This window comes from Pelobates fuscus, chromosome 12 (assembly GCF_036172605.1).
Source record: "Pelobates fuscus isolate aPelFus1 chromosome 12, aPelFus1.pri, whole genome shotgun sequence".
Classification (NCBI taxonomy): domain Eukaryota; kingdom Metazoa; phylum Chordata; class Amphibia; order Anura; family Pelobatidae; genus Pelobates; species Pelobates fuscus.
In genome coordinates this window covers 102,555,155-102,570,362 of record NC_086328.1, presented here as the reverse complement: position 1 = coordinate 102,570,362, position 15,208 = coordinate 102,555,155, and the positions used below count along the sequence as shown (strand labels likewise).

The following is a 15,208-nucleotide window of genomic DNA, read 5'->3' as shown; positions in this document are numbered from 1 at the left end:
ATCCCCCCAGTGATTTGTGTGAAAAATGTATGCACTTTTCACACTTTAATGAAACCTGCTAGTGAGGTTTAACACACATTGATAGTTAGATATAGGGCTTAATTTAAGATTCTGGTGCTTGCTTACAAATCCCTACATAATGCTTCTCCAACCTACCTATCCTCCCTAATACACAAGTATGTCCTGCCGAGGCCCCTGCGCTCTGGCAAAGACCTACGTATATCCTCTGTCCGTACGCCCACCTCTTACGCTCGCCTGCAAGATTTCTCCAGGGCTGCACCTCTTCTGTGGAACTCTCTTCCCTTCTCCATTAGACTTCCACCCAGTCTCCACTCCTTTAAAAAAATCTTTGAAAACTTACTTCTTCAGGAAAGCACATCATTTCAATTGTTAGTGGGTTTTCATTCCCCCCTCCCCTGCCATGACTCCTCTCCTGCAACTGTCAAAAATAACCCAAGTTCTCAGTGAATACTTTTTTTTTTTTAAACATATTTCATCACCCCTACTTATACCCTTTGTGCCACTATACCCCACTCCCTCTAGCATGTAAGCTCATTGAGCAGGGCCCTCGAGCCCTCTGTTCCCCTTGCAGCCATTTGTCTGGTTACAATTACGTGTCTGTTAGTCCATCCATTGTACAGCGCTACGAAATTTGCTGGAGCTATATAAATAATAACAATAATAATAATTGAAAATACCAGATAAAATTCCAAAAATAAAATTATACGATTTTTAATCTTGGCAATATTTCAAGTCTGGAAATATAGATAAATGAAAAATTAGAAATGTACAAATTCATCTGACTTTAAATTTTTATCATTCTGTGAACTGTAGGTTAATATCAAATCCATCTAGGGTGGTTTATGCTAAAATATGTCTGTAGTAAGGGTGTTAAGTAAAAACTGAAAACAAACAAACAAAACAAAAAAAAAGAACAAAACAGAAACAAAAAAACACAGAAAAATATGTTATTGTGTAATAATATTATTCATATTATCTTTGAGGTTTCTAGATATTGCGTGCTGCCAGAATATGAACCAGCTTTATGACTTATATTTCACAGGGAGGGAGATGAGAACCCACAACCAATATCATTAATTATTTGTAGAGAATCGAATGGCAGAGAAACCAAGATTGCATTTATTAAATAATATTAATAATAATAAAAAACAGACAAACCTTTTCTTTTCACACCTTTATTTGTTTTTGGATAATTATTGTGTTCATTTACAATATGGTTTCCAGAAAGTAAATCTCTCGGGGCAGCATCTGACGCAGTCCAAAACGATGTAGGAAAAAAATAATCGCAGGATATCTGGATGGTAAAAGACTGCATAGTGTAAATATTGCGCTTGTAGATTAATAACTTTTATTGACGACGTTCAGAACTAATAAGAGTTTAGAGTTGCCGGATAATTTCTGAGTGCCTTCAGGGCTGGCTACTTGCCTTTCCACTGGATTACAGACTCGTTAAATGAATATATTGTACTTTACATGCAGGACTGGAAGCAATTAATACTTAGGAGAGTTTATTGTTGAAGCAGACACTTATAATATACAAATGTAGCAAGAATCGAGCAGGATTAACACAATAAAATGAAGCAATGTCTTCTTCAGTTTCTTTTAAATAACTTAGGGATGAAATTGCTACCTGACCCCTGGGTAGCAGATGGCTTGGACCCCTGTGCACCAAAAAGCCTCTTTTCTGTGGTTGTCTAAAAGGGGAAATGGGGAGCTGTTCTCTGAGCGGACTAGCTGTCTTTGTGTTTCACTGTGTTTTCGATAATAAAAAAATTACATAAATTTTCACTCTTTATGTTTTCTATAATCACCAGCAAGCACTGGGGTAAGACATTAACTCCTTTTATTTTTTTCTTTCGAGGTATAATTTACTAATTTTACTTTAATAAGTGGATACGGTAATCGTCATCTTTGATTATAATAATTGATAAAAGTATATATTCAATTCTTATTATTTTTGTATTTTTTTAGGTGAAAATATATTTTTTTTTATTTCACACTGGACGGACTGGATGACTAATTCAGATTTTGGGTCAAGATAAAAATGGCATTTCAACATGGCCTCTTAAATCCATCGCCAGTCCAACGGTAAGGCCTTCTTAATATAATGTAACATTGTAACATAGTAATCTAGAGTGGAAAAAAAAAAACACAGGTCCATCAAGTTCTACCTTCCACACATCTGCTTCTGTGTTTGATCCACAAAAGGTGAACAACTCATTTGAAGCAATCTCCAGATGTGCCCCAAACAGGGAAAACCCAGATCTGGGTAGTTGTGCTATATTGCAGTTTATTGTGTTGATACATTTAGTTATCCAGTATAAATTACTGAGTCGCCTAAAGACATGGACACAGTTGAAGCTTTGCTCACAGTGTGAAGGTTATTAATACATCCTGACATTAGAAGATTAACAGATTGCAAGATGGTCGTCAATGGGCGCTGGTTGCCATCAAATCATTATCGTACAAACCAGTTCGGTAATGAACATCTATTGATGAGAATATTCATGAAATCGTCTTAAAAAAAAACAGGAAGACATTAACAAAATCAAAGAAAACAACTTCAGCTTAGCTTGTTCTCGTCTATGTTGGAAGTCATTACTCATGGTTTGCTGAATAAGGCAGATTACATTTTATTAAAGTTGGGTCAGAAAATTAGACATTTGGTAATATCTGCACATAACGGAGCCAGAACATGTATCTGCACCAGATCAGATGTAATAGAGAGGGCCCTGCCCGTAAGCTTAAATCTAGTCATTGAAGCTCTTTTATACAAAGTAATCTGCTAGATACCCTGTGAGCTTACAATCTAAATTATATAATAGGGATTTGAGACAAGAGGTAGCATGGGGAATTTGAAAGTGATGGCCCAAAGAAGTTAACAGAGAGTTGCAGCTATTGGCAAAATATAAAGGGAATGAAGAGGTAATTAAGTGCGACTCTCAAACAGATGGAGGAGCATGCAATATATTTAGTAGGAAACTGGGTGGGCGGAGGAGAGGATGGTGGGTGGGTAGTGCTGAAAAAAATATGAAGAGCTGCAGTATTGTTGTTTCTGGGAGTGTGAGGTGAGGCCAAAAGAACAGAGATGGAGATAAAATAGTTTTATGAAGGTATTTACAGCCAGGAGGAGCAAAGGAGAGTGAGGGGAAGGGTAGAGTAAACATTTGTTGTATACCATTGAAAGGTTTACCAACCAAATTCTAACACGTTCTAACGTGAAATATTGGTTATGTATTAATTTACAATAATAAAAAAACGACATGAACAGAAAATTAGAGTGGCAAACTACAAGTATGAATGGTGACAATGCTATAGTAACAAATGACAATATGGTAACAATGGAAGAATAAATAAAGTGATTTATCTTCCAAGCTTCAGTCAGTACCTGAGGGTTGCTGGACGATGGAAAATGGAGAACGTTGGATATAATACCGTACAGAGCCATTCGTTAATTATCGCTCAAAATGTCACTTATTAGAGATTTGAGTCTTAGTGATAGCGCTGCATGGAACTCGGGGTCTTTTTAGAGCTCATTTTAAGTTTGGGATGTTTAGAAATTCGATAATCTCACCAATGGGTGCTGTCAGGTTCTCTGAATCCAACCAGTTGATAACAATATGGATCTTAAGAAAACTACTGTAAATTTAAATTGTAATGCACTCTCGTATTTAATTAAAGAGCAAAACTTAAATAAAATTATGACAGAAATACATTTGGTGGTGTAATCCACTAAATGAATGCAGTTGGATGCAAGTAATATAAAGCTGTAGAACTTGAATACCTTTAAGTGGTTGACAGGGGAACAGGAGAAGTTCATGGTAAGAATGATGTGGCAATATCTATCCAAGGAGAGTGAGGGTGAAAAGGAATACCTAGCCTAGCTGAATTGTATTACAATCAAAGTCCAGGTCATAACCTGTAGTCAATCCAAAGCAAGGGTTATGAAGAGAGGGGTAAACGTATAGTCTGGATTGGCTCCTAAGGTCGTTCTGAAATAAATTTTGGTCCGAGCGATTCAATAAAACAATCCATGTTGGTAGTAGAGATCAGTCCGATAGATTCTTCCATGTAAAAGAAGATCCATGATAGAGTGATGATTAAACAAACAATGCCAGAATCTGGATACATGGTGATACATGATGTGGAACGCAGGGAGGTAGGATTAGCTAGTTGCGTTGCTGCATCTGGGAATCTAGAGCAGGAAGTCAGACAACAGTTCTCAAGGACTCAATAATCGAGCTCTGATGTGAATTAGGAAAAAGGGAAGTTAAACCTTAAAGCAATACAACAGTTACACTGTCATAAAAGGAAGTGTCATTGTTTCGTGTTTTAATAAGAGGAAGAGAAATATAGAATCAACAGCAATGGGTAGAGAATATGGCAGGTGCGGACATTTGAACTCAGCACTGTTGTTTGGCTGCCTTCCAGTTTTTTTATTGTTTTTTACATGATAAATTGGCAGAAACAGGTGTCTTTTTTTCTGGCGAAAAGACCAATTTTTCTTTGTGTGAGAAGTTTTTCACCCTAAGTACTTTGAGCCCTCATTCAAATGATGTCCATCGTCCCATAGCCTGCAAATGCATCATGGGAGTTGTTTGACGTTTGCATTTCCTGAGCGAGTGTTGGATATAATACGGCATATTCTAAAACCTCATTACATTCAGAGCATTCTCCAAATAGCTACACTCTAAACACTACAGACTCCCAGAACGCATTTATTGTAGAGATTCGTGTTTAATGTAGTGTCACAGGTTAGGTGAAGTACGAGCTAGAACAATCACATCCCGGTCTGATACTTACAGTCACTTTCCAGGTTTTTATGCAGAGAATATATTGTGAAATTTGATTTTAGCACATGCTGTAAGAGCCAGAAATGGCTCATTTTTCATTTAAATCATTTGTGCCAAAGATTGAATTAATCAAATAAAGTACTATACAGCGTGTGGAAGAGATCATGCTTCGCTACGCATAGATTTTATATTTTTGTTTTTCATTTTGAAACTAAAAAAAGCACAAAAAACTCCAACAAAAAGAATTTAAAGCAGTTAGCCTGCAAATTTTCCAACCTTTCTAACTTTTTGATTTTTTTTAAACTTAGCGATTTAGAAGATATCAATACTGACAATAATTTAAGTGGAACAAATAAATTCAATATGGAGATTTTCTCTGATATGTGTTTATGTAAATGTTATGTAAATTCAAAAGAACCAAAACCAGGAAGTCTAGGGATTTTAAACATAGAAACATAGAATGTGACGGCAGATAAGAACCATTCGGCCCATCTAGTCTGCCCAATTTTCTAAATACTTTCATTAGTCTCTGGCCTTATCTTATAGTTAGGATAGCCTTTTGCCTATCCCACGCATGCTTAAACTCCTTTAATGTGTTAACCTCTACCACTTCAGCTGGAAGGCTATTCCATGCATCCACTACCCTCTCAGTAAAGTAATACTTCCGGATATTATTTTTAAACCTTTGCCCCTCTAATTTAAGACTATGTCCTCTTGTTGTGGTCTTTTTTCTTCTTTTAAATATAGTCTCCTCCTTTACTGTGTTGATTCCCTTTATGTATTTAAATGTTTCTATCATATCCCCCCTATCTCGTCTTTCCTCCAAGCTATACATGTTAAGATCCTTTAACCTTTCCTGGTAAGTTTTATCCTGCAATCCGTGAACCAGTTGTTTTGCTTTTTCTTTTTAAACAAAATATAATTTTCTAAATTTTTTATTGCAAAAAAAGTGGAAATTGAAAATTGCACAAAAGTGGAAATTGTGACCTTCATGTGAACGCATAAAGTGGAGTGGCACTTGCTAAAATTGGAAGTATTCCCAATGTATCAATAATCATAAAGAAAGTTGTACCGGACACATCGATAGTGTTTAGCAAGATTTTATTGGAAAACCATACATCACTTTGACCCCCAACAGTACCTTGATAAAGGTTCCTTTGGGAGCCAAAATGTTGTCTAGTTTTCCAATAAAATATGCCTTAACACCATCTACAGATGTAATCAAAATAATTCAACCATTGAAAATCAGTTTTATTGTCAAAATGTACAGACTTTCAAAATGTACAGACTTTGCAATGAATAAATCAAAAGCAATTTAAATACATCTAATGCTTCAAGTGGTTTCCCCATATTCAACTTATATTGACTTCTCTAGTCTTAAAATTATTCAACTCCCTGAATAGAATCCCACTGAACAGCACAAATATGCAAAATAGGTGTTGTCTCAAGCACACCTGGTGAAACTAACGAAGAGCTTACTAGTAGCACCAAGTGTGCTTAAGCTGGAACTATCTGAACTGGCTAGGGGTTTATTGAGTGTCACGTTTGACAGCATGTTAGAAATGTGGCTAAGTCAAAAGAATGATCCACAAAGTTAAGAGAAGAGATCGTCGCCCTTCACAAACAAGAAATAGGATACACAAAGATAGGGAAGGCACTAAATGTTCCTAGACACACCATTGGTATGTCTGAAGGAAGAAGAATGAAGCATACCGTATATACTCGAGTATAAGCCGAGTTTTTCAGCACATTTTTTGTGCTGAAAAACCCCAACTCGGCTTATACTCGAGTCAATAGTCTGTATTATGGCAATTTATATTGCCATAATACAGACAGGGGCTGTGAGAGATGTTACTTACCTCTCCTGCAGCTCCTGTCAGCTCTCTCCTCCTCCGCGCCGTCCGTTCAGCACCTCGGTCAGCTCCCAGTGTAAGTCTCGCGAGAGCCGCGGCTCTCACAAGACTTACACTGTGAGCTGACAGAAGAGCTGCACGGACCGGCGCGGAGGAGGAGAGAGCTGACAGGAGCTGCAGGAGAGGTAAGTAAACTCTCTGACAGCCCCCACAGCTCCCCCACTGAACTACCAATCCCACTGGACCACCAGGGAAGGAGCCCCCCTCCCTGGCCAGCTAGCAAGCAGGGAGGGGGGGGCAAAAAAATGTATAATAGTAATAAAAATAAATAAATTAATAATATAACAAAACAAAAATGAAAATAATATTAATACAATAATAATAAAAATAGTAATAAAAAAATAATAATATAACAAAAAATTATAATAATAATAATAAAAAATATATTAAAATGCCCACCCCCCACCAAGGCTCTGCATCACACTCTGCATCACACACACACACACACTGCACTCATATACACACTGCATTCACACACACACACACACACTGCACTCACACACACTGCATTCATATACACACTGCATTCATACACACACACTACACTCATACACACACACTGCACATACACACACACTGCACTCACACACACACTGCACTCACACTGCATTCATATACACACTGCATTCATATACACACTGCACTCATACACACACTGCACTCATACACACACTCTGCACTCATACACACACTCTGCACTCATACACACACACTGCAAATAAAAATTCAATTAATATAATTTTTTTAGGATCTAATTTTATTTAGAAATTTACCAGTAGCTGCTGCATTTCCCACCCTAGTCTTATACTCGAGTCAATACGTTTTACCAGTTTTTGGGGGTAAAATTAGGGGCCTCGGCTTATATTCGGGTCGGCTTATACTCGAGTATATACGGTATGCTGAAAAGAACATTCTGTCTAAGGTTAAGCATGGTGGTGGCTCGGTGATGCTCTGGGGCTGCTTTGCATCCTCTGGCACTGGAAACCGGGAGTGTGTGGGAGGAAAGATGTATTCATTGAAGCATTAGGAAATCCTAGGAGAAAATATGATGCCGTCGATGAGGAAGCTGAAGCTTGGGAGTCATTGGACCTTCCAACAAGACAATGATCCCTCGCATACCTCAAATTCCACCAAGGCTTGATTGAAGAAGCAGTCCTGAATAATTCTACAGTGGTCATTACAGTCACCTGACTTGAACCCCATAGAACATCTCTGGTGAGATTTGATGAAGGCGGTTGCAGCATGCACACCCAAGAATATTACTGAACTGGATGCCATTGCTCATGAGTAATGGGCTAAGATTCCTAAGGAAAGCTGCCAGAAGCTGGTGTTTGGCAATGCATCTCATTTGCAGCAGGTCATAACAGCAAAAGGGTGCTCTACTAAGTAATAAAGTTGCTTGACATAACGGGGTTGAATAATTTTGAGACTGGAGAAGTCATTATAAGTTGCATTTTCAGTTGAATTTGTGGAAACCACTTGAAGCATTTGTTGTGTTGTTCTAGTTCAATGGCTTTTGCTTGACTGGTTCATTGTAAACAGCTGCAGGTCTGTAAATTTTGACAATAAATCTGATTTTCAATGAGAGTGGAATACTTTTAGGGTTAGGGTTAGGGGTAGGATTAGGGGTCAGGGATAGGGTTAGGGGTTGTGAGTAGGGTTATGGGTAGGTTTAGAGGTTAGGATTAGGGGTAGGGTTAGTGGTAGTGTTATGATTAGGGGTAGGGTAAGGGATAGGGGTAGGGTTAGGGGTAGGGGGAGTGGTAGGGGTAGGGTTATGATTAGGAGTAGGGTAAGATAGGGATAGGGTTAGGGGTTAGGGGTTAGAGAATAGCCAAAGTCTGGAATCGAAGTCCCGAAGTGCCAAAATGCCAAAGTGCCAAAGTCCCAAAGTGCCGAAGTGCCAAAGTCTCGACTTGCCAAAGTCCCGACTTGCTGAAGTCCCGACTTGCTGAAGTCCCGAATTGCCGAAGTCCTGAATTGCCGAAGTCCCGAATTTCGGAAGTGCCGAACCGAACTGAAGAGCCAAAGTGCCGAATAGCCGAAGTCCCGAATTTCGGAAGTGCCGAACCGAACCAAAGTGCCAAATTGCCAAAGTCTTGAATTTCGGAAGTGCTGAACTGAACCTCATTTTTTGCCCATGCACATTCCTACTGACTTTACACCATTAAGGAACACCCTGGACACCTGGGAAGAGGGAGCATAACTGATGAACATGGATTGTGGGCTGGATATTTTTAGTTGATACATTGTTGCAGGTGTTTGAGGCGATTTAAGACAAGGTGGAGTGGTGGGACCTACCAGTCAGCAGAAGCAGTTAAAGTATCCTAACTGACTTTTGCTGATTACCTGATGTTGATGTACAGCTCTGAAGGAATAAGGTAAGCAGTAGGGATTAGATTGTTGAAATCAGTGTGTAGGTAGCATTATGGCCACCTTATCGAGAAAGGAGCTGGTGACAAGGCTCCAGGCTTACCAGGACATCCATGGTCGCAGTCCGCTGAAGGACCTAACGGAAGGGGTGCAACCAGCGCCCAGGGCTTTTCCAGGCTGCTCTGGACTGGAAGAGGCAGCATAAAGCTAGTGGAGGGACAGACAGTCGTAGCCTCCATCACATCTATCTTCCATCCTGGTGAGGAGTAGTGACTCACCGAGGAGGATTTGGGCTACGAATGGCAGCACTGAGGCAGAGGCTAGCACTCGACTCAGTTGAGCAGTATGGAGGCTGATGGGTTTGGCAATGCAAGCAAGCCCACAGCTCAGTGGACAGGAAAGTAAGCAGGCCCAAAATGGCAGTAGATCTTAAGGTTCATAATTCAGTTTTTGCCATTCTCTTCTGGTGCAGTTGGATGTGGCATTATCAAGCACGCCTCAAAGTGCATATGGAATTCTCAACGAAGAGACGATGCAGGGTGTGTACTTTATGTCAGAGCGTGCACATACTACAGGCCCTGTAGCAATCCCCAAGGAAAAGAGGGTCCAGTACTGGGTTGGAGATGGAGCAGGGTCCAACACACCGCTTCAAGTCAACGGAGCAGCAGAACTTTGATCCTTGGAAGCACAATGTCTATCAGGGTTAAAAAACAAGGAATAGTTCCTGGATTCGCTTCCACGGCCTGTGGCATCAATTAGTGTATATTGTGCTACTGCTTGGGGTGCACTTGCTGAGCAAATAATGCTCGGGGAGTGATTCCAATCAGTGGTTTTGCCTGCTGCAGGTCAAGATGAAGTTTTGTGCCTGTTTATGGCTACATATATTGCCCTGCAGTCTGCAAAGGGCTGAAGGTGAGTGGAGGCTACTTGGGACTCATGGAGGGAGATTAAAGGAACTGACTGCTGGATAATCACCAGCTGACTGATTGTTGAAATGCTGGCATGTAAATCAGTGAAACTGTGGCCGTTTCCCTACCCACACAATGTATGTCTCTTGTGTTTATTTTGGAAGCTACAGTTTGGTGAGGATATGGGTCAGTAGTCAAGTCCTTTCTCTTGTATTTATCTCTTTCTGATGATAAGGTTTCCTGCATACGATACAATATTCAAGGTGATGCCTTGCCTGTGGTCTATACAGTGTCCTAGCACCTCGATAACCCAGGATTCTGCTTCTTCATAGTCACATTTTTTGATCCCTTACACACCATTCACAGCAGTAACTCATATAGTCCATTCTTCTTCCAGCAAACTCCTTTCAAAGACTTTTCAATAATTCTATTTTTAATGAATTTAATGCAGAATTTTGTATTTCTTTATAGTATATTTTAGATTCCACATACTTCACCGTTCCTTTCCTTCCTTAAATCCTTACTCAGTTATTGGCAAACACTATGTAATTTATTCATTGATCAAACTGTTATACAGAATGCGTTATCGTACTAAGTGAAACAAGTATCTGCTGACTCTGTCTTTACAGATTGTATCTGTTTTCAGAGCACATAACTCTCTATGTGACCCTTTCCAATCGGCTACTCCTTAAATAAAAATAAATAGACGAGAGGGATTCTTATTGATGGCTTTAGGATTTGTTGGAATGAGGTCTATGCACTATATCTGCCATTGTTATTCTTGATTGTTGCTTTCTTTTAACAAAATTACCTAATCAAATCCAACTTTGAGTTGTCTTGCAATTAAAGATTCAATAATTCCAAGAAAAGAATTACATTTGTAGGGCTCCTCCAAGATGCGGAGTCCGCTACTGAGTAATTTAAAGTGGGATTACATAAATTATCTTTATTTTCTTGTTGACAGAACACAGATGTACTCAGTACAGAGCCCATAAAGTACACAGACATCGTGATAAATATGCTACTTTTAAATAAGCAGAAAATAGAATGAGAAAGACATGCACAAAGCTCTATAAATATTTTGTTAATTTAACTAATTTGTAAATGGTGCTTTAGACCAAGTGAATGCCTGTAATTTGAACTATATCATTCCATAATATCAGTAAGTATAAAGGAATCTACATCTGATCATTCCTTTTTTTAAATTAATGATTTTTATCTTATCATTTCCCACGAAGGCCCTTGCCTGTGGGTTCTGGTTATAATACTCATAACACGTGAAAGGCACACTCCAGACCCCTGAAACAATTTATCTATGCTCTCTGTGTGAAGAGTGTGTGTCCTCTTTTTTTCATTTTATGCTTTTATAAACGAACCTGGTTAAGCCCACCTGGCTGTCAATCAGGTAACAGATCATGTTACTTCCTGGTTAGTTAGCTCAGTGGAGATAAACTCAAGAGGCAGTCAATTGTCCAGAGCACCGGACTTGCAAAGACTTCTTATTGAGCTGTATTGGAAAGTCTGTGACTGGACAGTTACAGTAAGTCTGGGTGGGGTTAGAAGGGGAAAGTATGCAAGTAGACAATAAATATGTATCTACAGCAATCTGTTTTTAGATATAATACTGGATGAATAATGCTTAATTAAATGCATGAATGTTTTCACTGGGCTATATATACTAAGTAGTGATTTTTTACTTTTTAATTATTTGTTTTTGTATATATGCAGTGAAGTGTCCCATTAATATGAGCTACTAATTGACACAGCCCTTGAGTTTGAAATCTGAAAGAGATAACTAGGTATTGTGAAGGAGGATGTTTTGTTGACGACAAAAGGAGAATTTTATTAGCTTCCTTGAAAACACAAACATTGTTTTGTTGTGAACTGTTAACCCATTCACTACCAAGCACATTTTGATTAAAATAAATATTAGCATAGCATTTATTTGAAGCAAGTTTTTAAGTAGATCCTGGTCTCTACATCTTATTGTGTTAACACACCTTTTAATGGCCTTGTCAGGATGAAAGTCTGAGTTAGGCTTGCTGGGACTTTGAGATACTACAGAAGGAGCACTAACTACTGAGCTACCAAAAAATGATATATATATATATATATATATATATATATACATATATATATATATTTGTGGTCGGGGACAATAAGCCGAGTTATAGTAGTAGTGGCATAAGTCTGTTGTAATGGGTGGGAACTGATGTTCGGGTAGGCCTGTAAAAAGAGGGCAAAAGTTTAATAGTTTACAACTTATTAGTAGAGATGTCCCGAACAGTTTGCCGGGAACTGTTCACCATTGAACATAGCTTGTTCGTGGTCGCCGCGGCGGGCGAACATATGCGATGTTCGGTCCGCCCCCTATTCGTCATGGAGGTGGGAGGGTCTGGGAGGGAGGGTCTGCTGCAGGTTGGCTGGAATGTGTCTGCTGACTGTGAGGTACAGGGTCAAAGTTTACTCAATGATGACGAATAGGGGGTGGACCGAACATCGCATATGTTCGCCCGCCGCGGCGACCGCGAACAAGCTATGTTCGCCGGCAACAGTTCCCGGCGAACTATTCGGGACATCTCTACTTATTAGGTGTTGACATTACATAGCCAATTCTTAAATATTTATTAACATTATAACCATACCTGAAAGAGAATGGGAGATACTGTATAAGACCCAGGTACTGGTTGACCCTTATTAAGCCAAGTGGCGAAACGATCAAGCTAAATTGGTGACTTGGGAACCTAACTAGTTGCCAAGTGGTGATGAGAGGCTACCTATGATTTGGCCTGTGGGGTAGGTTTGCCACTGAGCATTGTGGCGGGGTGTTGGCCTCTCAGTGAGAGCTAAAGAGATATACGAGAAGTTGGCCGTGGCTGATGAGGCCCTAACTGCTTTGCCAAGAGGACGGAGAAGCGAGGCAGTAACTATGATTTGACCCGAGGTGCGAAATACCTTTGCTGAGTTGACCTCACGGGACAGCAATGTAAAGGCACAAGAGGCCGAAAACTACCTATGGCCACCTAGGGTACCCTAACAGCCACACCAAGCTAATTATAGCATTCTGTAGAGCAAGTGGTTGTTGTACGTAGGAAGGTATTATCTTAAAAGCAAATCACTTGCGTGGTGATAGAAAATGTGAAATCCGAAATAATTCACGAGTGACATGATTAAATAGACGTATACCTGGATGATAAATGAAAGTTATATATATATAGTTATGAAATATTTCCATTTCATGATAATATATAAAAGAAAGTTAAACTGTTCCCATTCCCTCAACGAACCATCAAAAACAAACAAACAGAGAGACAAAAAGATCAACTCTCACCACACGAACATAGAATCAGGAAATACATGATGTAATGAGCCATAGACTAACATGAATCTCCACAATCTAATTTTTGAGAAATTATTTCTATAGTTTTTCTTTCAAGGTATTTATTAACCATTTCCCAACCAGACATGAGGTTTAGCGGTTTTCCTGGAAGTATAAATCACAATACAATCCCATGAGGGTTCCCTGCAATTCATTATTGCTGTAATTCTATTGGAACTAGACGTTCTACGCCATTATTCATTGCTAAATCAATCTCCTCGGGACGGCTGCGAGAGAAAACTGTGCACTTTTCAGAAACATTTATCAAATAGGTTAACTTCTCAATCACTAGCCATCATTTTAATATGTGCAATGGCTGCAGATTCATTGAACCACTCCTTCCTTTAATTATTTATTTGAATTACAGGTTAATATGGACATTTGAACTTCAATAATAAAAAAAATAAAAAAAAACAGAGGAAATAAAAACATTCCAAATTTAGAACATATACCGACACACTCTTAATTCTTATTCCTGATTGGACACGTATTTCCATTGATTGTAACTTTTTCTGAGTTGAGAAACTCTGCAAATAGGAAGACAATTGATTTGTAAAAAATATTTGTATTATTTAATGAGAAGTTTAAGGTAACTGAACTCTTTGATTAAAAATGTAACTGGCAGATAACGGTTTCAATGTATTTGTTTTTCATGGATTAATTCAATGCCCGGCAGTGTTACCATAAGGCATGGATTGCCATATGTCTGCCTTCTCTCCGAACGATTATCATATGGTTTGCATGTGTAGTAAGAGTTAGTATGCTTTCTATTTCACATGCTGAATCCAGCAACATCTGGCAGCCAAGCGGTCTCCTTGTGGTTATATAGTTTGCTAGATTCAGCAATAAAAATGCCTCTATTTGGAAAGATCCTGATCCACACCAGGGGTGCCCAAAAGGTAGATCCCCAGATGTTTTACAACTGCAGCTTCCATGATGCCGTATCATTCTAAAGGATTGCAAAGCATCACAGAAGTTTTAGTTCTACAACATCTACCTTTTAGGCACCCCTGAACGACACAATACTTATAAAGTACTTGTGATATGCCGACTCGGCAGCACTGACCATCTGAAGACTACAAATGCGCTTCTCGTGGAAATATAAAATATGCTCATTGAACTTGAATATTGGACAGAGACAAATAACCCACAGACAATGTGGTCTTCTGTGGTTCACAGTAAACACAACAAAAATGCAGCACAAAATGGTAACAATTCTTTTTTAGAAAAGGTAGCAGGGGATGAGATAAAAATCCAGACATATTCAAGAATTTCACAACCTAGAATGGGGAAATTTAAAACAAAGAAGGTAAAATTATTTGTCAAGAGATTATAGTCAAACCGTACAATTCTGCCAATCGATCTATATATTGTTTTGTGTTTTTACTTCTCTTACAATTTGTTCTTCGAATGTGATACTGTGGCAAGTGATACTTTAGTATAACTTTACCTAAACTCATAAAAAGTAAGTGTATGTTTGCGCTCCTGGACAGAATTTATTGTGGGCTACCTACTATTAACTTGCTAGTGATTAAACTACCGATTCAGACACCGATTAAGGTCCTGATTTAACCCCTTAAGACCGCAGGACATACTATGCCGTCCTTATTTTGGTGGCTCTAAAAGCCGCAGGACGGCATAGTACGTCCTGCGATCTTATGTACTTACCCGGTCGCCGGCGATCCCACGCCGGCGATCGCGGTATGGGGGACTTACCTGGGAGCCCAGGGAGTCCCCCTGCGTCCTCTTCAGCCGCCCAGGGCCATGTGATCGCGAGGTCCTTGCGAGGACCCCGCGATCACATGGACGGCATAGCCGTCC

At 39.2% G+C, this 15,208-nt stretch overlaps 1 protein-coding gene across 1 annotated transcript in view; it reads left to right on the top strand.

Moving 5' to 3' along the window:
• The window catches only part of INSC (INSC spindle orientation adaptor protein), a 170,639-nt gene that overhangs the window by 64,786 nt on the left and 90,645 nt on the right, over positions 1-15,208 (top strand). The window contains exon 2 of the mRNA XM_063438881.1: positions 1,993-2,109. Coding sequence (XP_063294951.1) covers positions 2,066-2,109 — 44 coding nt within the window. The 5' untranslated portion in view covers positions 1,993-2,065. The remainder of the gene's footprint in view (positions 1-1,992; positions 2,110-15,208) is intronic.